The sequence below is a fragment of the Mus musculus genome, chromosome 1 (genome assembly GCF_000001635.26).
Source record: "Mus musculus strain C57BL/6J chromosome 1, GRCm38.p6 C57BL/6J".
Classification (NCBI taxonomy): domain Eukaryota; kingdom Metazoa; phylum Chordata; class Mammalia; order Rodentia; family Muridae; genus Mus; species Mus musculus.
Genome location: NC_000067.6, coordinates 127362671 through 127387158, shown reverse-complemented (window position 1 = coordinate 127387158; position 24488 = coordinate 127362671). Strand labels below are relative to the sequence as shown.

The 24488-nt window shown below is 46.0% G+C and overlaps 1 protein-coding gene and 1 non-coding gene across 6 annotated transcripts in view; both read right to left on the bottom strand.

The window, feature by feature from the left end:
- Mgat5 (mannoside acetylglucosaminyltransferase 5) overlaps window positions 1-24488 on the bottom strand; it is a 283416-nt gene that overhangs the window by 101176 nt on the left and 157752 nt on the right. For all 5 annotated transcript variants that reach the window (XM_006529056.4, XM_030255028.1, XM_006529055.4 and 2 more), the window contains 4 exons: window positions 21935-22011; window positions 20667-20756; window positions 4167-4238; window positions 2230-2391 (listed from right to left, as the gene is read on the bottom strand). In XM_006529056.4, the coding sequence (XP_006529119.1) occupies window positions 2230-2391; window positions 4167-4238; window positions 20667-20756; window positions 21935-22011 (401 nt within the window). The remainder of the gene's footprint in view (window positions 1-2229; window positions 2392-4166; window positions 4239-20666; window positions 20757-21934; window positions 22012-24488) is intronic.
- Gm23734 lies at window positions 11920-12028 on the bottom strand. The gene has a single exon (XR_003949240.1). It is a non-coding gene; the product is annotated as a small nucleolar RNA U6-53/MBII-28 (small nucleolar RNA).

The following is a 24488-nucleotide window of genomic DNA, read 5'->3' as shown; positions in this document are numbered from 1 at the left end:
GAAGGTATGAAACAAGGAAGGAAATAATTTTCCACTGTTTTAGATAAATAATAAAACCATTAGCTGCTCTTGGTAGAGTCATGAGTGTTATAGACAGATTAACATGGTTTTTAAAAATGGAGTACATGGCTGGGTCAATCAGGAAAGAATCTGATCAACAAACATGAGGTCCTGAGTTCGAATCCCTAGAGCCTGGATGCAACTGGTACATGCCTGTAACTCCAGTGCAGAGGAAATGGAACCGGCTGGACAGGCTGGCTAGTGCGTCCCAGGGAGCTCCTCGGTGGGCTTGCAAGCATGTACTGCTACAGCTGGCTTTTTTATGTGAGATCTGGGCAGAGAACTCAGGACATGGCTGTGTGGCAAGTTCTATCAGTTGAGTTCTCTGCCCAGCCCTCAATTCTGTTGCTGAAGCACAGTCTAATTATGATCTGTGAGATTTGTTTGCTTTTAAAATATAATTCCATGAAAATAAGCATATTTCATGTTTCAATGAACCTTGGTTTCTGACTATTCAACCAACCCAGTTTGGCGGTAGGGAGCCTGCTCAGTGGGTACCTCCATTCTCTGGCCAGGATCCTAGCAGCCTCTGGTAGCTTTTCTGCTCTTGGATAGAAGAAGATGTCCTAAGCTCATCAAGTGCAATTTCTGTCTCAGATCTTAATGAGCCATTTCCCCAAGAATCACTTATCCCACCTAGTGCACACAGCATTACAGATCAAAGGCCAGTTCTCTAGGGACTCTACGTAATTGCTATTTGGAGCCTTTTGCGATGGCCCTGGCTAGCAACTTCATTTTCCCTCAAAGACAGAGTAAACTATGGGTTCTTACTGGAAGTGCCAATTCAAACATGTGTGTGTCTCTCTGTGTGTGTGTGTGTGTATGTGTGTATAAATATATATAACCATGTATTTATATACCTTCAGATATTATCGTCCATCTTTTGCTGGTTATTTACTTTCTTTTACAATGAAAATTCCACTTTGCAAAGATAGGCACACAGTAAGTCATTTTCTATACTCTGATGTTCACAATGGCTCTAGAAGAAGACTATTGTGATAAGAGTGTCACATTTTTTTCAAAGTGTTCTTTGTTCATTTTGTTCATTTACTGTGTTCTGCAGAAACAGCAGCCCCCCCCCCCCCCCCTTCGTGAGCTTGCATCAGAACTGAGGTTTACCAGGTCAGCTCGGCTGCTTCATTTTCCTTATGATTTTTTTTTACACTTTTATTCTTTTTCTCTTTTAAAATTGGAAATAGATGTTTTTCATATAATACATTCTGATTATGGTTTTTCCACCTGCACCTCCTCTTAGCTCCTCCTACTTCCCTACTCATCCAAGTCTACATCCTCTCTTTCTCTCATAAACAGGAATCTAAAATATAATAAAATAAAGTAAAAATGAACAATTCAAAATAGGATAAAGTAAACAATGGGAAAAAAGTGAGGTATGGCTTTTTTTAAATTAAAAATTTCATCCTATGTAAATGGTTCTAGTGTCAAATCGACAGGTATGAAGTCCTGAAGTCTGGTGTCTATGCTGGCCACACCCACTCTGTTCCTCTCCCTCCCTCTTCTTTGACCATATAATTCTTTTCTTACTGTGGAAAAATATGTATAGGTTAACATAGTGGTCACTGTTTGTTTGTTTGTTTTGTTTTGTTTTTTTTTGTTTTGTTTTGAGATAGGGTTTCTCTGTGTTAACAGAGCCTTAGATGTCCTGGAACTCACTCTGAAGATCGGGCTCCAATTCATGCCTGCATCTGCCTCTCAAGTGCTGCAATTAAGGGTGTGTGCCACGACTCCAGGTCTTTGGCCACTGTTTCAGTGCACATGGTTTAGAATTGTCCCTTCCCCCATATCTGGTTTCTGAAATCAGAAGCATTCCAAAGCTTAGGAATAAGTCATAGTGGATAAGATCCACCCCCCCACCCATCCCGTGTGTGTGTGTGTGTGTGTGTGTGTGTGTGTGTGTGTGTGTGTGTTGGTGGTGGTGGCGTACAGAGAGCCATGTATGAAGAAGTGTATTCCTGTGTCACATTCACAGGGGACAGAGGAAGACATGAGTATGGGAAAAGGCGGGCCCCTCAGGGCGGGGCCAGGAGGCTGAGCTCATCCACCTCGATGGGATGTCACTTGACACATGGCATCTCCTTTCCTGATGTTTCCAAGCAAAATCAATGTTTAACAGAAAGCAGGCACGTGAAGGGACAGAATGAACAAACTCACTTTCTTCCGTTTCCTCTTCTCAAGGTTTTGTTTCTCCGCCAGAGACTTGATAGCTTGGATCCACGCGTCAGCCATTCGCCGGATCCGAAGCCTCATCCAACGGAACTCCTCGTGCTTCTTCATCATGCCGTAGAGAATGTTAAAATCCGTACGGATTTCCGCCTAGCAGGGAAGACGAAAGAAATGTAGCAAAGGGAGCAGAAGATTAAAAAGTAGGAAGCAAAATGATTTCGTTTTTAAACCTGAGAGTCAATTAAATCCAGGATTTCAAAAGCCCATCTTTACTCTGTACCGAGGGTGGGTGCCGGCAAGATGGCTGAGCAGGGACAGGCTCTTGTTCCACAGCCTGAGGATGACCTGAGTTCAATCCCTAGGACCCGCACGGTGGAAGGAAGAGAATCGACTCTTCTAAGTTGTCCTCTGGTCTCTACATGGTCATCCTGGCAAGCACATGCCCATATACACATGCATACACACATAAAATGAGTATAATTAAAATACTTTAATAAGCAAGAGTTGCTAGGGCTGCAAGTTGAAACGATGGCCCCTGACTGCTGATGTGTTGTTACAGGGGGCATCATTAAGAGATCAGAGACCGAGAAAGGAAGCCAGAGCTCTGCTGACGTCCAGTTCTCACAATTAGCATACACGATGCACCTACAAACTCCCTGTGTCTAAGTGCACTTGTGTCTTGGAGTTGTCTGCTAAGCAGCTGACCACTAAGAAAAAAGTATCCCTGGCTCCAACCTGCCAGCCAACACTCTGAGGTCACCAGGGGGCCTCCTTTGCTCCAGAATAAGATGAGAAATGAATGATCATTGTCTAATCTTCATTGCCTCTCTTTGTGAACCATGTGGGTCCTCAGGAACCAAACTTTGGTCTGTAGGCTTGGCAGCAGGTGCCTTTACTTGCTGAGCCAATCTCACTAGTCCTATTATTTTGCACATGATGGGGTCTCTGGTAGCCCAAGATGGCCTTGAACTCTCTTATGTAGCCAAGGATGACCATGACTTCTAATTCTCCTGCCTCCACCTCCCAAACACTGGGATTAGCGGCATGGCCCACCATGTCCAGTGTCCACCGTGTTGCAGACTGAACGCAGGGCTTCTGACATGCTAGGTATGCACTCTACCCCTATTGGCCCCTTTATAGGAAGTGCCTGCTTTGGGTTAATTAGAGAGGAGACTCGGTGGTTAAGGGTGCTGCCTGCTCTGGCAGGAGAGTGGTGTGCAGCTCCCAGCACCTATGTGCATCTGTGATTTGATGCTCTCCTCATGCCTCTGTGGGCCCCGACACATACATGGTGTACATAAACCCATGCAGAAAAGAACATATGCATGCAAATCAAAACATTAAAAAAATAACGAAGGATTTGCTGACCTATAGTCTAAAGAAAATGCCCCAGCTTTCAAGATAGCATCGAAAGGTCTCTGGAGTCCCCTCCTATTTTCCTAATTGTATCTTCAAACCTCTGACCCTGCCCACCCAACCTTGCAGTATGATATGAAAGACGGACTCCCCATGGAGACATGCCTCTCTCCCAATGGCACAGAGAACACGACTTGTCCTTTTAAATTCAGCTCATCATCTTCTCTATGGAATCTCCCTTGACCTCCGCAGCTGAGACCATCCTTCCTCATTAATCTTCCTTAGCAGGCGCTAGAGCCTAGTGACAGGCCTGGTCATTATTTACCGCCAGCCCCCTCATTAGATCACCCAAGGCCTCCACATCTGGCACTGAAGCCCATTCCTCTCTGTGGCCCCATTCATTAGGGACCTTCAGAGAATTGCTCAATAAATAAATCTACGTTAACCGGTGTATGATTTGGCCAGCTAGACTTGAGATTTCAGCTGGCACTTCCAAAAGGTGCTGTGTGTATCTCACTTAACATCAGACCTAAACGCACAAGTGGAAGAAGAGTTCCAAAGTCATTTACCAATGAGTTATGATCAGCTTCTTCATAGGGATTTTTTGCTCTCCAAGGTAAACGAGGACACCAATTTTCAACCTGAAAGAGATAAATCAGAAACACTAAGTATATTGGTTCATCTTTCAGTGGACACAAACGGCTAAGAAGAGGGCTGAGAACCACTTCCAACGCACAAGGAACATGGTGTTTATACGGGATATTATTATCCAGATAGGAACCAAACTCCTGCCAGATGTAGGTGCCCTCTAAGGTGCAGAAACCTTCAGCCAAGGTCTTAAGAACCTGTTCTATGTTACAGGGAGTGACTTCTTCCTCAACTAATCCCTACTCTTCCATAAGAGGGAAGAAGTGTCCTCTGTCAAGAGGTTAAAAGATTTGAACACTTATGCAGGGGCATGGCAGTGTGAAGGAGTCACCGTGTACCCTTCAGCAAGTGGACACAGATGATTTGTGATCAGCTCAGGTGTGTCTAAAGGGAACAGATGGCATTCAGGCCAAAAAAAATTATTCTCTGCTTTGAGGATCAGGAATGCAAACCATAGTTTAATGCTAATTAGTCAAGGTTTGTTTTCTGGGTATTTGCCTGACACTGCCTCAAGAAATAAGATGGGTAATGCAGGACTGGTGGCTCACACTGGTCATGCCAGTACCCAGGTTGTGACAGCAGGTAGATCAGATGTTCTAGGCTATATAACAAGTTCTAGGCCAGCTTGAACTACAAGAGACCCTGTCTCTAACAACAGCAAAATAGAAATGGATTACATATCTATTCAGTGATCTTACAAGAGTTCTTCCACAGAAGGGTCTGTCTGCACACAAGCTGTGTCCAACCTTCTAACATTAAGGCAACTACAAAGTACACACACACACACACACACACACTCCATAATGCTTTAAGCAAGTCTATAATTTTGTGTGAGCTTGCATTCACAGTTCTCTTGAGCATCTGTGGCTTACAGGCACAGGCTGAACACACCTGACTGTTGGGGGGAGGAAGAAAGGAAGGAGGAGAAAGACTGGGCTTATATATATTTCTTCAAGAAAAGCTACCAGAGATTAATAATTGATTAATTAATAATAGTTGATTAATAATTATTGATTAGCAATTAGCAATTATTAAGCAATCATTGTTAGGAAGGAGCTCAAGGCATGGCTCAGATGTTAAGAGAGACTGAAGAACTCACAAAGGACACAGCTCAGTTCTCCCATCACCCACATGGGGCAGCTCACAACTACCTGGAACCCCTGCTCCAGGGGATCTGACCCCTTCTTCTGGCTTCCAAGGGAGCTGATCTCACATGCAAAATTAAAATAAAAAATTCTAGGAAAGGAAAAACAAGAAATCCATTGGGTGACTCTGACATTTGGCCTCTTTATCTAAAATAGCTACAAAATCTCAGTGCTGGCATGGTTATCCCTTTATTAACTCATACAACATCACTAAGGATGGCTCAAGAACTGGCACCAGAAATCACTGTTCTTCAGTTAGGGCGGCAGGTAAGATTTTACAGAGGAGCATCGTTTAGGAAGTCACTGACTCAGGGGAACTGTAGTCTTTTGGGTTGGCAGATCAATCAGAAAAAAAAGAAAATCTGTCTTTCAGGTTTGGGTAGGTTTTCAAAGAAACATGTCAGTTTCAGTAATCTAGAAGTTACTCATAATGCGAGGTGGTATTTACTGTGACCGAAAATAACTGGCCATATTTGCATAAAGCCATCTGCTGTTGGTGAGAAAGCAGCTGAGCTCAGGGCAGCAAGGCTTCAGGGGTGGCAGGGAAAGTGCAAGATTCCCCCTTCTTGTGGAGTAAAATTAGACTTGGGTGACTGTTTGTGAGTGACCGCGCTTACTCAGAAACTCTCCCCCTGGGGAAAGTGCAATGCCTTCACTCATAAAAAGAGAGAATACTAAGCTGCCTGAGGCCCACGGCTTAAATCACCGTGGACCTTCACCAGGGTGACTACGAAAGGCACCAGACACAGCTCCACCGCTCAGGAAAAGGGAGCAGAAGAGCAGCCTGACTAAGCCCAGCGTTTCAGCCAGTCCCAGGGACGCCACACACATCCGTGCTTCCTGCTCTTGGGCCAGACTGATTCACTTGGCACCAATTCAGTTTTAGTAAATGGACTCAATAAAACATCCCTACGAAGCAGATTTATAATACAAAAGCTTCAGATGGGTCCTGGGCTTGACTGCTAGACCTTCAGCCATGCATGTAAGTGTTATGTATGTACACACACACACACACACACACACACAGCATGATGTCAAGAACCCTTACAAATAAATACACAACTAAGTTCATTTTTAAAAATTACTTTTATCCTCACCCACTTGAATTGTCTTTGTTATGTGATATATGTATGTTTCCCTGTTTGTGTGTCTGTATATGTAGATGTGTGCACATGTGCATGCATGCAGATGATAGAAGTTGATGTTGGATGTTTTCCTCCATTACTCTTCATCCTCTCTCTCTCTCTCTCTCTCTCTCTCTCTCTCTCTCTCTCTCTCCCTCTCTCTCTCTCCTTCCCTCCCTCCCCCTCCCTCCCCCTCCCCCCTTTTCTTTCTGTAAGTGAACCTGGGGCTCATTCATTCAGCCGGGCAGCAAGCTCTAGGGAGCCACCTGTTTTGCCTGCCCTGCTCTAGCGCTGCAGGTGCAGGCCCTGGAGTCAGCGGCTTATGTAGGTGCTGGAGAGCCCAGCTCAGATCCTCCTGTGTGAGCAGCAGATGCCTGACTGACAGGACATCTCCACAGTCCCTGGATAAGTGAAGCCTATATAGGAACCTGTCAGGATAAGAAAAAAATATCTCCCCATGAAGAATATAATAGGAAAAGATGAAGCAAGACGAGGAATAAAGAAAACCACCACCAACTGTGGTGTGCCCGGATATGGCTAATGCCCTCCCTCACATCCCTCCACCCTCAGGTCTCACTCTGATGAAAACATAGTCAGTCCAAGGTGATTTAGAATAGGACTTCACTTGAGAACTCTCAAGGCTGTAATTCCTTTTGTGAGCTGACCGTTTTTCTTAGTTCTTCTTTCTCTAAATCACTAGCTACTCCTTTGCTGCCTCCAAGGACATCTCTGCAAATATGGAAAATAGAGTGGTCCAATTGAGCTTTTAGGCAGAAATTTCAGCTCTGCATGAGATTGGAATGGTGGAAAAATAGATAAAGACCTTAACCCACAAAGGGAGAGTGGGCTGAGGTTGTTTTCCACCGCAAGGATGGGATAACTAGTTGATGGAATAATTAAATTATATGTAAACCAATTATCCTGTGGGAATAAGAGGGAAAACAAAAAAAATTTTTTTTTCCTTTCCCTGGAACCTCAGAGGATTACCAGGATTGGAGGAAGGCCAGAGCTGGTAATAACTCAAGAAATGAGCAAACTGTCTTCCACAGGGCAACACTTTCCTAAATAAAAGCACCACAATGAACATGCAGGGAAACTGCTTGTAGCTGACAACTCTACCTCCTGATACGTAACTACAGTTTCTATCTGATGCATCCAGTGTCACTTAATGAGCTTGGCCCACCAGTGTAACAGCCTATCAATGAAGCTGACCCCAGGAGGAGCCCACTCCCTGACTCATAGGAGTTGCGTTGACAGGAACTGTTCGGAAGAGCTCCTCTCAGGCTGGCTCCCAGAGTCCCTGGTTCCTATGGCTGCCTCCAGACATCTCCACCATGGCTGCCTCGGCCACACATCTCAGTTGTGGCTTTTCACTGCATGTGGCCCTCAGTGCAGAGGCCACTGCAGCTCATTCTCCTTTACCTCTCCAATCTTACAGGCACACAGTCCTCTCAGAAGCAACAACTCATCAAAGGCAGCCTGGAGTTTACCACGGTAAACAATTGGAAACAGGATTTGGGAGACAGCTCGGTGGCTAAAAAGCTTTGCTACTCATGGGTGAGGTCCTGAGTTTGATCCCTGGAGCTCATGTTACGTATCCCGGTGTGTCAGTCAGTATGTGCCTGTGACATCAGTGCAGAGAAGGTACCGACAGGAGGCATCCTAGCCAGTCTAGCTGAATCAGCAAGCTCTAGTTTCAGCGAGAAATCCCGTCCCAAAAACTAAGGTGGAGAGTGACAGGAACATGCCACCTCCTGGCTCACAACTCAGACAGGTACACACTCACAAACAGGTGCACACAACGCAAGATGGAAAACCGTCTGAACTCATGGTAACACATCCGGGACTCGATAAGGCAGTAGCAGCTCTTAGATCACGTTCAAGCTGAAGGCAAACTCTTTAGACACAAACTAATCTCTTCAGTGCACTAGCCACAGGCTGCAAGATGAAGAGGCGGCAGAGCAAGACAGAGAAGCCTTGCTGGCCCGGAACCTCGGAACACTAATGGATATTCAGAGGACAGGGCTCTATACATCGCTTTCTTTAGAGATGAGACATAAAATAAAACAATTTTGACATACCTCCTGGTGATTTAGACCTCTGTGAACTGAATAGGTTTTTTCGGTTTTGTCAGGAGGCTGGTGAATCAAAACAGTATGAGTTCCTAAAAGTTCTAACTGGGTCAGGCTGGTTTTTTTTTTCAAGATCCACAGTATCGAAGAGTCGTTGCACTCAAGGAAAAAGAAGCTGCTGACAGATGCCCAGAGGGCTGGAGGGAGGTGAAAGGAGGAAGCAGGACGCTGTCAACACTAACAGGAGAGGCTGGGAAGGTGCAACCTGCAGTCCTTAAGGGCCTGCTCTCTCTGGGCCAGTGCTCGTTTCTATGGACAGAGCCTCAGTTTTGGTCTCCTCTCTTGCTAATGTAGACGAGGCTGTTTTATCCTAGTGTATGGCTGACACCAGGCAGGATCTCATGCTACCCTTTCCAGGTAACACACACGATCAGAACCAACCACCAGGCATAGTAGCAGACATAGTTAATCCCAGTGCTCTGGAGGCAGAAGCAGGTTGATCTCTGAGTTCTGGGCTAGCCTGGTCAACACAGTGAGTTCTAGGATAGCCCAAGCTGTATAACCTTGCTTCAAAAAAAAAAAATCTAAACAACAAACAAACAAAATTTCTGCCCCTAAAACTAAATGCCCAAGAAAAGAGAAACTCTCTGTCTCTGTGTGTTGGGAAGTTGGAGTATTTGTTTTCTCCCTTTTGTTAATCTGCATATTATAATGAAGATATACATGTGTTCATGTGTGTGTATATAGGCCACAGCTCCATCTACCTCATCCTTCCATACCCTCAGCATTCCTATACCCAGGCATTCAACAGAGAAGACCTGGACCTATAGTTACTGTGTGCTTTCTTCTGATAAGAGTTTAATTTTTAAAATCTAATAAATTTTTATTTTTTGAAATTAAAATATAATTACACAATTTAACCCCTGCCACCAGGCCTTTCACTCCACCGTGGCTATACCCTGGAACTGTAAGCCCAAGCTAGCTTTCTCTCCTTAGGTTGCTTTGGTAAGGTATTTTGTCCTCCCAGAGAAGAGACACTAACACACACAGTAAGGGATGAACAATAATTAGTAAGGGGGAGACATTATAATGATATAGTAGAATAAAAGTCACTCAGGGAATTGTTTGCTTCTAGAAATTTCCACTAAATAAAATGAGGCCTCTGTTGATTATGGGTAACTGAAAACCCTCGAAGAAAGATGCAGATGGGGCAGTGAGGACGGGGTCTAGAGCACCTATCATTGCCTCTACTGGGGCAGGCAGGAGCACTACAAACACAGAATGTGACTCTGCTGGCCACGTGTAGGAGAAAGCCAGGGGCTGGCATGATGCTTGAGAGCCCCGCTCAGGCTGTGACACAGAGAAGCTGTGACAAGTCTTCCCTCTGCCTCAGAATGAGTGGCTTCTAATGGGCTTATGACACAGACGTTTTACAACCCCGATTGATATTGCTTGAGAAAAGTCACTTTTCATCACACAGGAGAGAAGGCAAATATATTCCTCTGCAGACAATCACACAAATAACACAGACCTGCTGACATGACAATGCTTCCTCCCAATTCTCCTTAGGTGTTCAGTGCACTCAAAACTGGCTTCACCCAGCCTGAATCCATGTGAATAGCCAGAGGTGGGAGGCCAACATGTTCCATTCGGAGACCAAGCACACACCACAGTTCTTTGTTATCTAGCACGTGACTGCCTGGTTATCCTCTTCTAGGACCAAGGGAATAGTTCTGTAATTGGCTCTTTCATTCTAATCTGATTCTTCATTCTCCCTCCCAAAATAATACTGGACAGAACCACTCTGTGAATAAGCTCAAAATCCCCCTACTTTGTGTCTCAATCTGAAGTCTTAGGAGGTTTGTCAAGATAAGGCTATAGCTGGGAGAAATTACCAATGTGAATAATACCAATGTCAATAAAAGGGTATGTACACCCTAGTACTTAAAACACACTACGAATAGAGTCATTCATCCATTAAACATATGCATCAGGCACTCCTTTTTAACAAAATAGTCCTGGTTACTGTAACAGTGATAAAATGATGATCAGTCAGAAAATAATGAGTGTGGGTCAAACATACCACATGTACTTCAACCAAAGACTTCTTAACGATAACAACAACAACAACAACAGCGACAACAGCAACAAAAGAATGTATGCAAGCCACAAACAAAACAAACAAAAAACAAAAACAAAACCAATCCTCTTTTAAATACTAAAAAAGTGTTAGATAGCTGTGGAAGGCACCTGGGATGTAAAAGGTTTTCTGGGGCCAGTGCCCTCACTGGTTCAGAAGAAAACGAGGCTTGGGGCTAAAGCTCAACCCCCAGGTCCCAGAAGGTAGAAGGAGAGCAGTGACCACTGCCTGAGACTGTCCCTTGACCACCACGTTATGTCAGTGCTATGCCCATGCTCCCATATATAACAGTAAGTAAGTAAGTAAGTGATAAATATCATAGAATATTTCCAGGTTACCTATAGGAACTCTTTGTCTAGCACATGACTGCCTGGGCTGGACAGGAGATTAAAGTAATTTACCCCTTGGACATGCCTATAAATGAAAAAGAAAAATAGAAAGGGCATTACTGATCCTAGTTATGGTGAAGGAAAAGGTGTATTATAGATATTTGGAAAAGCATAGCTAGAGGCAAAGAAATCTTGGAGTGTCCAGAGTGAACATGGCCAACAGACTGTGCCAGGCCACATGTGGAGAAGGGGGAGAGGAGAGGAGAGAGCCAGGAGCTTAGAGACCAAGAGACCAAAGGCAAAAAGGGAAAAAGACTGGTGAAGCCAAAGTGGCTGCTGGGTTATATATGGAAGAGCAGCTGGGGGAAGGGCCAGCCAGGGGCTGGGGTACACCAGCCAGAAGGGCCCTCAACTGGTATGGAGTGAGGGATGCTGGGAGAACCTGGAGGCCAGTGTCCACTTTACTATGTCAGTAGGCATCTCAGCTATTTGTGCTGGGTTTGCGACCTAACATCTTAAAGAAGAAGCATATCTAGATATCAGGATACTGGCCGCTTGCCTGGGGTCCCAGCTTATGGTGGAAAGGAAAGTGGGAAGAGAGAGAGAGACGGGGGGTGGGGGGGGGATGTGAAAGGAGAGAGTCATGAACACACAACCTAGTAGTGTAAGCCTCCTGGAAAAAGGATGAAACTCCATCCATCCACGATGCACAAAAGATCTTCAGCCTCACTCTGATCGGACTCCGTGGGATAGTCAACAGAGGGCCAGGACACAGTGCCACAGAGAGAGAATCATCAAAGGTCAGAGCTGGACACACTGACGGTAAGCAAAGTTAAGGAAGTTTCTGCTTTTGCCTTTCCTTCTGTCCCTCAGGTCTCCACGTGAGAAGTATTGTTAAACTCACTGGCACCCAAACCAGGCAGGAATAGCCTGGCTGGTGGCTCAGTATTAGCATGGCAATTCATCATTGGGACAGAGAAATGGCAGGGGGAGCAGGGGCTAATCAGCTAGCAGTTAGCAGGGTGTCCGCCTAGGATTCATGAAGCCCTGGGTTCCATCCCAGCACCACCAAAACTGGATATAAGAGTGCACATCTGTAATCCCAGCACTTGGAAAGTTCCAGGTCATCCTCAGCTACATGCAGGAGTTGAAGCTGAGGCTAGCCTGGCTATATGAGACCATTCTAAAAATGTGACATGGATTTTGATCACATAACACAGACTACCAGACAACACTGAAAACTATGTGGAGTTCAGTGGATGGCTCAGTAGGTAAAGAACAAGTGTGAAGGTCTCATGCTTATAATGCTAGACTTCTACAGCAAGGGGATGCAACAACCAGAATATTCTCAGAGTCTGAGGGCCAGTGAATTATACATAGCAGAAAAGCAACAGAGACTCACTATCAAATTGGAAGGTGAGAACTGACACCTGAAGCTCTCCTCTAACTGTCACCCATGCTCTGCAGCACACTAATGTCCAGGTTCACACACACATACACACCCCCCACACGCATGCATGCACAAGCATACACATATGCACCTGCTTGACCACATACACACCACATGCACAAGCATTCACTCGACTAAACACACACACACACACACACACACACACACACACACACACACAGAGAGAGAGAGAGAGAGAGAGAGAGAGAGAGAGAGAGAGAGAGAGATTAAACATAGACCAGTTAAGTACTGGAGCCCTGCCAACCACATGTTCCAAGAAGGACAGACACCGCAGTTCTGGGGCTTGGCAGCTCTTTCCCTCTGAGTTTTGCGTGGTGGAGATCAAGAAAAGATGTTCACTACAAATGTCATTAAGAAAGAAATGCCATTAAGACTAATTGTGGGAGGAGAATGGTGGGAAAGGGGCAGAGACATCAGCCAGCTATACACAGCTCTCCCAAGTCAGGATGGCTTGAAAAATCCTTTTGCAAAGGGCATCTTAACACCCAGGCAGCAAGAACAATGAACGTACGGAGATGAAAAGATAGAGATGAAGTCTGGGTGCAGAAAATGGAAAGATCTCAACCATAAATCTCAGCCAACTGCCTTGACTGCCAGGAAATCTTATCTTATGGAAAGAGAATTTCCGACTTCATGCAGCTAAAAGTGTTCAAGGCACATTTTGGTCTACTCGGGCAACAGCCTAGAGGGACATTTAAAGCCTGCCTTGACCTATTCCCATGTGTCAGTCTTGCTGTTGTTCAGTTTTTCTCCTGCAGCCTGAACAGTCAATTCTCGAAGACTGCCCACTCTGACAGATTAGTCTCTGTAACACCATTTCCAAGTTATCTTTCACAGCCCACACAGGCTATAAATCCCGATCATTGTGCGGGTTATTAGGATTTCATTTCATGCTTGCATTCACAAGCCTTTAAGATTCCAACCTTTCCTGTTGGGCATTAATCTTGGCAGTAATCAAGGGATTAAGTACGCTGAATTTAAACTCAAGGTTAATAGCATGCTCAACCAATATTGGTTTTACATATTGCCAAGGGAAAACCGAAAGGCAGGGACCTTTATGTCCATTGTTCATGAAACAGAAGAAACAGATTGATGGGTAAGGCATGAAATTGCTTCTTTTGTTCCATTAGGAAGGTCACACACACACACACACACACACACACACATACATGCATGCTCACACACACCTGCCCAGACTGGCATTTGGAGTAGTAGTTTGTAAACATCTTAAGATCTAGCAATAAATCACTGGGCAATTCGATGATCTCATACTAAATATACCTGCAGTAGCTACAGAAATGGTTAAAAAAAAAATCATATCAACCAAAGGCTGGGGAGACAGCACAGTTGGTAGAATGCTTGCCAGTCAAGCATGAGGATGTGATTTCCATCCTAGGCTGGGTGTGGTGGTGTGCCCGGGTAATCCCAAGGCTAGGGAGGTAGAGAGACAGGCAGATGCCTGGGCCTCACGGACTGGCCAGCTTAGAGTACTTGGTAAGCTCCAGGCCAGTGAGAGAGTCTGTTTCAAGAAAGAAGGGGTATATGTAGAGGGCTCAGAAGACAGCTAAGTGAGTAAAAGGCTTACATGACCAGTTTAACCCTCCACCCCTACAGAAGACACCACCAGGAAGGCATGGCAGTCACTTATAATCTTAATACCTGGGAGGTAGAGTCAGGAGATCCTTAGGGCAAGTTAGCTAGGCAGACCAGCTAGAATCAGCTACTTCGGGGTTCAGTGAGAGATCCACCTCAATAATATAGAAAGACTGAAGAAGATGCCTGGCTTTAACTTTGGTCCTCCACATACAAATGCAGACATGAGTGTCCATACACATGTGGCCATATATATGAATGAGGAAACAAAAATCGAGCAAGCAAATGATGACAAAGTCAACAGTATCTGAAGAACTACACAGGGGCTGGCCTCTGCCTCTGCATGTGCCTCTGACCCTCACACACACACACACACATATAGAAAAACCGTAGAGCCAATGAGTCAGGAGATCTAGAAAAATATGTTGCACTCTAGGTTTTGGAACAATGATATAAAGAGAAAAAGATAACATAGGTGTCAAATACATGAACATCATCCATCAATGTACTGCAGATGGGGGTGAAGAAACTTGTTCTGAGTTTTATAAGAGCCACTAGCCATAAAACATGTGGACAGCTGAACTGAATTAATATGCCTGAAAAAAAGGGCAGTTGCAGCAATTCCTCTGTACGGCCTTGTCTCTAGAATGGGACTAGCCACACAGCTCAAAGAAACTGATGGACAAAGTGACCTGCCTGGTGATGAAGTATGAGGCTGCTCAACGAGCTGAATCATTCACATACTCTCACAGCAGAGCGAGTGACACCTGGCTTTCATTATCTATGACCTAATGGGAGCCTGGTGTGATTTCTCCTGTTTGGATGGCAGGCATCAAAATTAGGGAGTAGTGGAAATTAAGCAATGGAGACCATCAAGTGAAATCAGCTAATTAGGAATGTATGCCCAACATGAGTGAGTCTCGGCACAGAGAGAATGCAGAGCCAGCGGCTGTTGGCTACTACGCTGAGTCAGTATTACTTCAAAGTGAAGGACCGAGGGGGCACCAAGTGTGGAACTCTGAAGCTGGGAGACACAACTCTCGCAGTGCAGCTGCCGATGGCCTGGCTCTATCTCCTCTAAGGCCATACCCAGCAGGTGAAAGCCTTTACCTGCATCTGCAGCCTTTAGCATAAGTAATGCTTCACTCTGCTTGTAACTGCCCTGGAGTGGGTGGAAGATACTACAAAGACAAACCTATGTGTGCCCCTCTCTCCACTATCTGACTACAGAGACAATGGAGCTCAAGGAAAGGCCGGCCCGATGCATGCTGCAAGCTGTGGGGCGGGGAAGGAATCCATCTCCTGGAAAGAGATTTCACACACTTCTGACAACTTGTCAGACCACCTTGCAGGAGAGACCAGAGTTGAGGAAATGATGGTGGGCGGGGCCATACGTTGACCAGGACTGCTTAGCCATGAACAGCTCTTTCCTTCCATTTCATTCTAAATCTCATGGTAGGATCCTGAAGACAGACATAGAGTGGGGTCACTAGCCCTCTTTATTGGTTCCCCTCTCCAAGATGGCCACTTTGGATAAGCTTTCTCGGCTTTCTCTACTGCTTGTCTCTCACTGGCATACTGTGGACGGTGACTAAGCCTAACTTACCGGGGCTGCCGGGGCCCAGGCTTCACCATAACAACTCCAGGAATGCTCTGGCCATCTCAAAAGTTCATCCCTAAAGAAAGGAGCCCCTGACTGTTGTTGCTACACTGCTGTTGCCAGTGTGGTGTCAGGCAGATGACAAGCAGCGGAGAGCAGCCATAGTTCACATAGAGAAGGCTGTACTTTGGGGAACTCAATTAAAAAGGATTTGTAGATTACAAGGTGGTTAATGGCCAAGGAGGTCATAGATAGAGAGGAAACTACTTTTACTGTCTTGCTAAATGGACATGTCAAACTGTTTTCTATGGAGTTCCATTTATATGACTCTCATCCTTGGTCAGAGAAGCCTCCTCCTGCAGTAAATAGCGCGTGGAGACTCTTGACTGGTGGAAGTGCCGAGAGTGTCTCTGGAGTGCCCAGCCCTAAATGGCCATCTGTACACACCCCTCCATCACAAGCCTCAGGGAACATGAGGGAAGGGACCAGGATGAGTGAATGTTTGAGGCAGAGGATGGGGAAGAGAGCCATGGCATACTGTCTCTTGGACATGAGATGGCCATTGCACTCAGGATCCACTGTAGCTATGGTTACCTAGACCAAGCGAGTCAACATTCCAGCCAGCCGAACTAATTAGACTCCATGGATTACTAAAGAAAATGAAACAAAAGGAGAGAACATGGAGGTAGAAGGGTTGTGTCAGGGGTGTGTGGAGGGTGTGGGAGAGTGGGGATAGAGCAGACAGGATCAGGATACACACAAAACTGTCAGTTGTTTTAACTGGGTAGATTGGTTAGGGCGGCTGCTGCAGCTCCGTTACTCACTGCAAGCGGGTATGCTAAGACAACGATGGAGGGAAATGAAGCAAGAGGCACAACCTGAATCTGAAGGTGCCAGGCCATCCCTCAAATGACACCTACTTTAGGTCTTCTGCGTGCCTGTCTGTCTCTGTTCTGATGCCAAACCCACAAACAAGCCCAGCTCTTCCCATAAAGACTGGAAATGCAATAGCCATGCCCACATACCTAATGATTGAGTTTACAGAGCAGGTCAAACTAAGATGCCTTTCTCATTCTGCCAGCTTCATGAGAAACCTGGTATGTGATATGAAAGGAAGCAGGTCTCAGAGTTCAACAAAAAAGAAAAGTTATAAGGTAGTGAAAAAGGAAAGAAGAAAAACAAAAAGCCTAAACTACCAAACAGGCCCACATAGCTGTATTGCCTAGCATCTTATTATTTGTGTGTGTGTGTGTGTGTGTGTGTGAGAGAGAGAGAGAGAGAGAGAGAGAGAGAGAGAGAGAGAGAGCAAGCACATCTACATGCATGGGATTCTTTGAAGCTAGTGTTAATGGCTGTTGTTATCAGCCTGATATGGGTGCTAGGAACCAAACTTAGGTCCTCTACAAGAACAGCAAGCATGTTTAATGCTTTAAATGTTTTAATGTTTAATGTTTAATGTCTCCAGACCCTTGTCTAGAATTTTCATACTGCAAGGTAAGGAACTGACTTCGGGGACTGGTCTCAATTTCACATAACTGGCTCTGTGTATCAGCCCCTAACACAAACATGGAGCAACATCCCCCATGGAGACTAGCAGTCAAGGGCAAGTGTGTTTTCACACGCATGCAAAGCATAGAGAATAATGTGTATCTGTTAGCTTTCCTTCGACATCCCACAATGCACGTGCTTATCAAAGCACCATGCTACACACCACACAGTCAGTCCTTATCAGTCAAAAAAGGCAGCCACGGGACTGAGGAGATGATCCAGTGTTTGCCACATAAGCATGTGGATGTGAGTTCTAAGCCACAGAACATTCAACAAACAAACAAACAAAAAAAGCTGGAAGTGATGGTGCATACCAGTAACCCCAGCACTGAGGAGGTGAAAATGGGGGATCCCTGGGGTTCACTGGCCAAAAAGTCTAGCCTAAGTTCTGTATTCCAGACTTAGTGAGACCCTGTTTAAACAGTAAGGTAGATGGCCACGAGGGGAGACATATGGCCTCCAATTGAACACCCTGCCCTCAACTCCTGGCACAAAACAAAACAAGACACTAACCAATCAACAAACCTGGTATCAAGGACGAGTCCAGTTTCTACCTAACTAGAAGTCATAGCAAATGCTTATCTTATTAAACTGATGACTGACTCTAACTCTAAAAGTGAACAACCAGCCCATCCAAAATGTTCTTGAATTAAGGATAACGTGAAAACACCTAAGTATGTCACCTATGTTTACTGGCCATCCTTGGTCTGCTAGGCCCTCTCCAAGGACTTTCTGATGTGAGCCTGGACATCCTCACGCTATCCCGATGGGAGGCAGATGGTTTTAAAAACAAACAGAACTACAACGAGAAGAACTTGAGGAAACACATTGTACCACAGAGATTAAGAAATGGCGAAAGAGCAAATAGGATGTTCCTGGGCCGGGACTTTTCAGGAGTGACCATCCCTCCTGCAGCTGTCACTGAGGCTATGGGGTGACACAATAGGCCCTTGTCAGAGTCACTTTCAGAGCCTGATTGTGATAAAGAAGTCCACATTACTTACTTTGCTAACTGCTCTAATACAAACCCTGCCAAAAGCAACTTAAAGAAGGAAGGGTTGATTTTGGCTCCGAGTTTCAGGACACAGTGCTTCTTGTTGGTAATACGTGGTGCCAGATGGCCACACGGCATCATCAACATCCAGGAAGCAGACGGAGATGGACGACAGTGCTCAGCTTGCTTCCTTCTGTTTACTCGGTCTGGGAGCCCAGCCCATGGGACCACATTATGTTAGATCTTTCCTCTATAGCCCACACAATACATTTCCTTACACGTGTCCATGGGCTTGCCTTCTAGATGACTGTAGACCCTGCCAAGCTGAGGACCAGTGGTAACTACTACAAGGCTCCCAGATACGCAAGAGGAGCCATCTCTCTCTCCTGTTTTGTGGCTAGTTATACCCATCCTTTCTTCTTCTCCCATCTGAATCTCATTCTTTTCTTTTTTTTCCCATTAAACTCTTTTTTTTTTTTTTTTTTTTTAAGGGTTTCTCTGTGTAGCCTTGGCTGTCCTGGAACTTACTTTGTACACTAGGCTGGCCTCTGCCTCCCGAGTGCTGGGATTAAAGGCGTGCACCACCACCACCCGGCCCCATTAAACTCTTAAGGTACAGAATGCTCAGCACTGTGGCAAGAAAATGAGCTCTCAGTAGATGCGACAACCCAGGGACTACCAGAGAGGCCAGTAAGCACTCACTGAACTGAATCTGCTAATGAGAAGAAGCAAGAAGCTGGTCTTATGCCAAGGCTACTGAAGGGTAACTGCATCTCAGGAAGAGAGTAAGTCTGGGCCTATGAAACCATGGTCTCCATATAGACCAGTGCTGCCTGTGGACTCTCCTCCTTCTCCTCAGACCCCCACTTTCCTCTTGAGCATCTACCCTTCGTCCACTGGGAGTGTGGTCAGGATAGCAGTTTTAAAGGAAATGAACCTATCATCGCCCATGCCCATGCCCTTCAGTCCACCACATTACTTCTCCACATCTTCCCAGCTTTGGTCCAGGAGCTGCAGAGGAGGCTGGAAATCCCAGGCAGAATGTGACATCCTTTATCTCCTCAGCTCTCCTTTATCCACACGAGCCGTGGTTGTCAATCAGGACCTAGAGCCAGACTCTGGCTTCTTCCATGCCAGGGAAGGAATTTACAAAGGAAATTTTGTAAAATTAAACTAGATGAAGAGTCTTTCCCTCAGGGCATGAGAGATACTTCTAATTGAGTTCTCACTGGGGTGAAGGTCTCCCATAGCCTGACTCTTCTAGCAGAAGTAAATGAGAAGGCTGCAGAAGCCAGGAATCAGGAAGAAGCTCAAACAATTGCTGCAAATTCAATATCTCGGCAGCTGAGGAGGAACACCCAGGCTAGCCTATGCTTCTCATTTCTAGAAGGCATTTTATTATCATTAGTGCTGGGATTCCCTGATCTCTAGGGAACAAACTTGCCAAGAAAAAGTATGTAGGTGCTTCAGTGGTAGGGCCTTGGGAATCAAAGCTGAGGGGTGTGGGGCTCACTATGATATAATGAAGAAAGTAGGGTTTTGTGTATGTTAGACAAGCACTCTTTCCAAAGGAGAGCTAGAAGTCACCTGAGCCAGGGACCCACGGGGTCAGTTAAGTGCTATGTGGCCTTTAAAAGATCTGCATTGTAAATGTACGTAAGCAAATGAAAAGGAAAACCAGAGAGAAGAGAACAAGGATGGTGGCAAGAGGTAACCTGGCTCATCACTAGAGAAACACAAATCAAAACAGTGAGTCCTAACTTCAGGCTCATTAAGATGAGTCACTATCCCCAAACTAGAAGGCAGCATGCCTTTGTGAGAACTTGGGAAAGACTTAAAAAGACTCTGGTAGTGTGCTTTTTCAGCCTTGTGTGCCCCGTGTCTTCCTCTCATTGCTGGGTCTTCTGTGGACTACACACCACGCAGACCTGTTTTCTCAGGCTGGGCCCACTAGTTGGGGGATCTGATGATTTGTTCCCAAGGGAAGGGCTGGCAAGATGGCTTGGGGTAAAGGTGACGGCCACCAAGCCTGATGACCTGAATGTGCCTGGGACCCACACGGGGAAGGAGAGAACCCCACAAGTTGTCCTTTGTCCTCCACTTGTATGCCACAGTCCCTGTACATGCATGCACACACTAAATAATTTTTTTTAAAAAGGACAAAAGAAAACAAAATAAAAAACTGGTGAAGACTGAAAGTCCTGCAGTCTGTGTATTTTACTGAAATACGAAGTTAAAGCAAACAAAACTGCGAACCCAGGCTTGTTTTTCCTTTATGGGACGGTGTCAGAGCAAAGTGAGATGTCGCTTGCTGGTCCTTTCGCTGATCTCTTTCAGCTTCTCCAACTCCAGGCTCAGTTACAACAGAGCCTCAGTGTAGACGCTCACGTCCTCGAAAGACTCACCTCACTGAGGTAAATAAAAAAGGAGCAGGAGGTCCCGTCCACTCCATAGTCTGCGTAGCAGGGGTCCGAGCGCCACATGTCCTTCATCCACTGAAACGAGAGGAGAGGACGTGGCTGAGGAGACTGTGGAGGAGGGGGGAGGGGACAAAGGACACAGTGGAGTGGATGAGTCAAGTGGAGGCCCACGGGTAGAGCAGAGCCAAAGGTCCCTGAGCTGAGGGCAGGGTGACCAGATGCTCAGATCCGGGAGAGTTCCAGATGCTTGCTAGAGCAGAGCAGAGAAGAGAAGAGGAACTCCCTGTAAACAGAGAGCAGAGGAGACAAAGGCAGGAGAGCTAAGCAAGACCACAGGGGCCCTTCTATTCAACACCCTCAGGAGGTTCCAAGGCCACAGCACAGGACCTGCAGTGCAGCGCTCAGGCCAAATAGCACAGAAGTGTCAATGAGCACTTAAAGCTGCCCCCAAAGAACACCAGGGAATGTTCCCAGGAGGTTCTACTTGAATGGCAACCTTTCTCTCAACACCACTGGCCAGGAGTGGTTTCTAGGAGCAGAGCAAACAAATACAATTCAGTTTTCTCAAAATAATAGAAGATAAAAGAAGAAAAGGTCAGAAATGCAGGTGTGGCCTGGGAATAGCAGCTCTGGGAACAGCCAGGCCAACCTGCTGGCTGAGCTCCTGGCCAGTGAGAGACCCCGTCTGAAGGAAAAGCTGGACCGCGCCCAAGGAATGACACATAATGCCTCCATACCTACACGCACATACATGTTCACTTGCACAGATTACACACAACAGGCTGGGCTGCGGCTCAGCATGGAGGCCTTGCCTAGCATTCTGGAGACCTTGGGTTTGATCATCAGTGGGAGTGCACAGAGTTGAGAATGGGCGGCCAAGTGTGTCTGGGCACTCATTTGCTTATGCAGATATCACATCTATGTCATAGTCTGGACATGGAGCAGGACTCTGGGGATCCAGGAAGATGGGAGAATTCTAACTAAGCTCCCTTGATGTTGGAACCTGAAGGATCACCTGAAGATGAAGGGCTAGGAAACACAGAGCAGACAGCAGAAGTGGTCCAGGTTCTCAGCCTGACTGCTGACAGCTACTGCTGACCTGCATCCCACGGGAGTGGCAGAGAAGGGCTACCACTAATAGGACAGAAACGGTCTAGAAAGGATTCGCTTCAAGGCTCAGAAGCCCACTGGCATCTTTGGGAGCGGAAAACGATGGAGGGTGTTGGGATGAACAGACATAACTTCTACTTTACCTTGATTTTCCCCTCGCAGTGGGGGTAGCCATCCATAGGAGGCAATACACATTTTTCCTGAACTCCATTAATGATATCTGCAAAAAATGGGAAACAAAAGAAACCATGAGAACCATAACACAGAAGCCCAACATCACAGTCCACGTAGGCTGAAGGACAAACTGAAATAGAGAGTTCTCCGTGGAGGCAAGGTTCTGATCCATGCAACCCCTCCAGCTACAGGTATGGCTGCCACCACAGCAGAACACTGTTGCTGGGAGTCAGGGGAGTAGTGGTAAGAATGAAAATGGCCCCCACGGACTCACAGGGAGCAGCATCATTGGAGATGGGGCCTTGTTAGAGGAAGTGCATCACTTGGGGTGGGCTCTGGGGTTTCAGAGGCTCAAGCCAGGTCCAGTGGCTCACTGTCGGTGCTGCCTGCAGATCCGGATGTGGAACTCTCAGCTACCTCTCCAGCACCACATCTGCCTGCATGCCACCACAATAATGGACTGAACCTCTGAACTGCAAGCCAGCCCCAGTTAAATGGTGTCCTTTATAAGAGTTGTTGTGGTCATGGTGTCTCTTCACACAATAGAAACCCTAACTATGACTGGGGCCATGCCATCAACAAGGAGATTTTCTGGGATCTTAGCAGTCCTTACAAAGAAAGGTATGTCAGCATCTATGACAGTCACTCTTCACCCCGCCCCCCATCTGCTTGTGCTCATACGTGCATGCAGGGGAGGCTAGCGAACAATCTCATGTGACATTCCTCAGGAACATTCCATAGTTTTTGTTTTATTTTATTGAGATATGGTCTCTCACTGGCCTGAAACTCACTGCATAGGCTAGGCTGGCTGTCCAGCAAGTCCCAGGGTTCTTCCTGCCTCTACCTCCCTAGTGCTGGGATTACAAGTATGTGCCAACACATGTGGCTTCCTACCATAGTGGGGATTAGACAGATCTTTGTAAGCATTTCCCCATGATCACCTCTCCAGACTCTGCAACGGTTCATTTTAAGAACCCAATCACCTTGACTTTTATTTAGAACTGAATGGCATCTGATAGGTTAAAAGTACCTGGTTATCTTCCCATCGTGGTTTTAAAGGGGCGGTGAGAAGAACAGACAAAAATGAGCTTACAATCCCCGCCCCTAAACTTTGGGAACTATGGCCATCTGTCTGTCCTCCCACTGGAAACTGAGCCAAATCTTCCTATCTAGCTCTGCTGCCAACAGCCAGGATAAGCATCTTCAGGAGGGAGGGTGACACTCTGCCCCTGGTACCTCGTACGTACTTCCTCTTAAAAGATAAAGAGTCTCCAGCAGCTGTTTTGTATGTACAACAAGGCAGCGTTTCTCCTTGTACACCTGATAGGAACACGTGGCCATCTTATCAGATGGCCCCTGCAGAGGGAGTCCATGCAAGCTCCGCCACTGGCCCAGTGCTTGGCACCAGCCAGAAGCCAGCGATCTCGACATCTGGCCTGGAGATACAGCTCTTGCAAGCACTTTCCTCTGCCAGCTTGGCTGTAAGAACCTATAAGTAAATCAGAGGGAACTGCTCAAGGTGAAAGATCATCTCCTGTTAGAAATGACTCAATACAACTTATTCTCTATTTGGAAAAACTTTGTCTAGGCCTATTTCACACCATGGAGAAAAGTGAATTTCTACAACGAAGTCTCAGACAGATGTTTTAGTTACTTTTATGCTGCTGTGATAAAACAACATGATCAACCCCAAATTTGGCTCTCGGCCCAAAAGGAAGCCAAGGCTGGAATTCAAGTAGGTCAGGAACCTGGAGGAAGAGGCTGAAACAGAGCCACGAATGAACATTGCTTACTGGCTTGCATGACCCTCATGACTTGTGCTGGCTGCTTTCTCCTACAACCTAGGGCCACCTTCACACCACATCCATCCTTAATTAAGACAAGAGCACATAGGCATCCCAACAAGCCAATCTTTTTTGTTTGTTTTTGTTTTGTTTTGTTTTTGTTTTTGTTTTTTGAGACAGGGTTTCTCTGTGTCATCCTGGCTGACCTGGAACTCACTCTGTAGACCAGGCTGGCCTCGAACTCAGAAATCCGCCTGCCTCTGCCTCCCGAGTGCTGGGATTAAAGGCATGCGCCACCACGCCCGGCTCCAACAAGCCAATCTTATGGAGGCATTTCCTTAATTCTCTCTTCCCAGATCTGCCTAGCTTTGTGTGAAGCTGAAGTGCACCAACCAACCAGCACATCACTTAATCTCTGCAGAAGATCTCAAGGTCACAGGAAGCTGTCTGCTCCCAAAGGGCCGGGGAAACCAAGGTGTAGCTAATCCACAAAATCTACTTGCAGCCCCTTCGGAGTCACACAGATTGAGTGTCCCTTGTTTAAGATGCTTGAGACCCCTGGTTCAGACTTCACAGTTCTTTATATGTTCACAGGCTTGACATTAGGTTGTACATTCCTAACAGAATATCCCAAATCCAAAGGGTTCCCAAGTCAGAGTTTCTATTTTGAAATGATGGGATTTTTTTTTTTTAAGTTATTTACTTAACTCTCATCATGTTTCCCCTCGCTGTAGCTTTA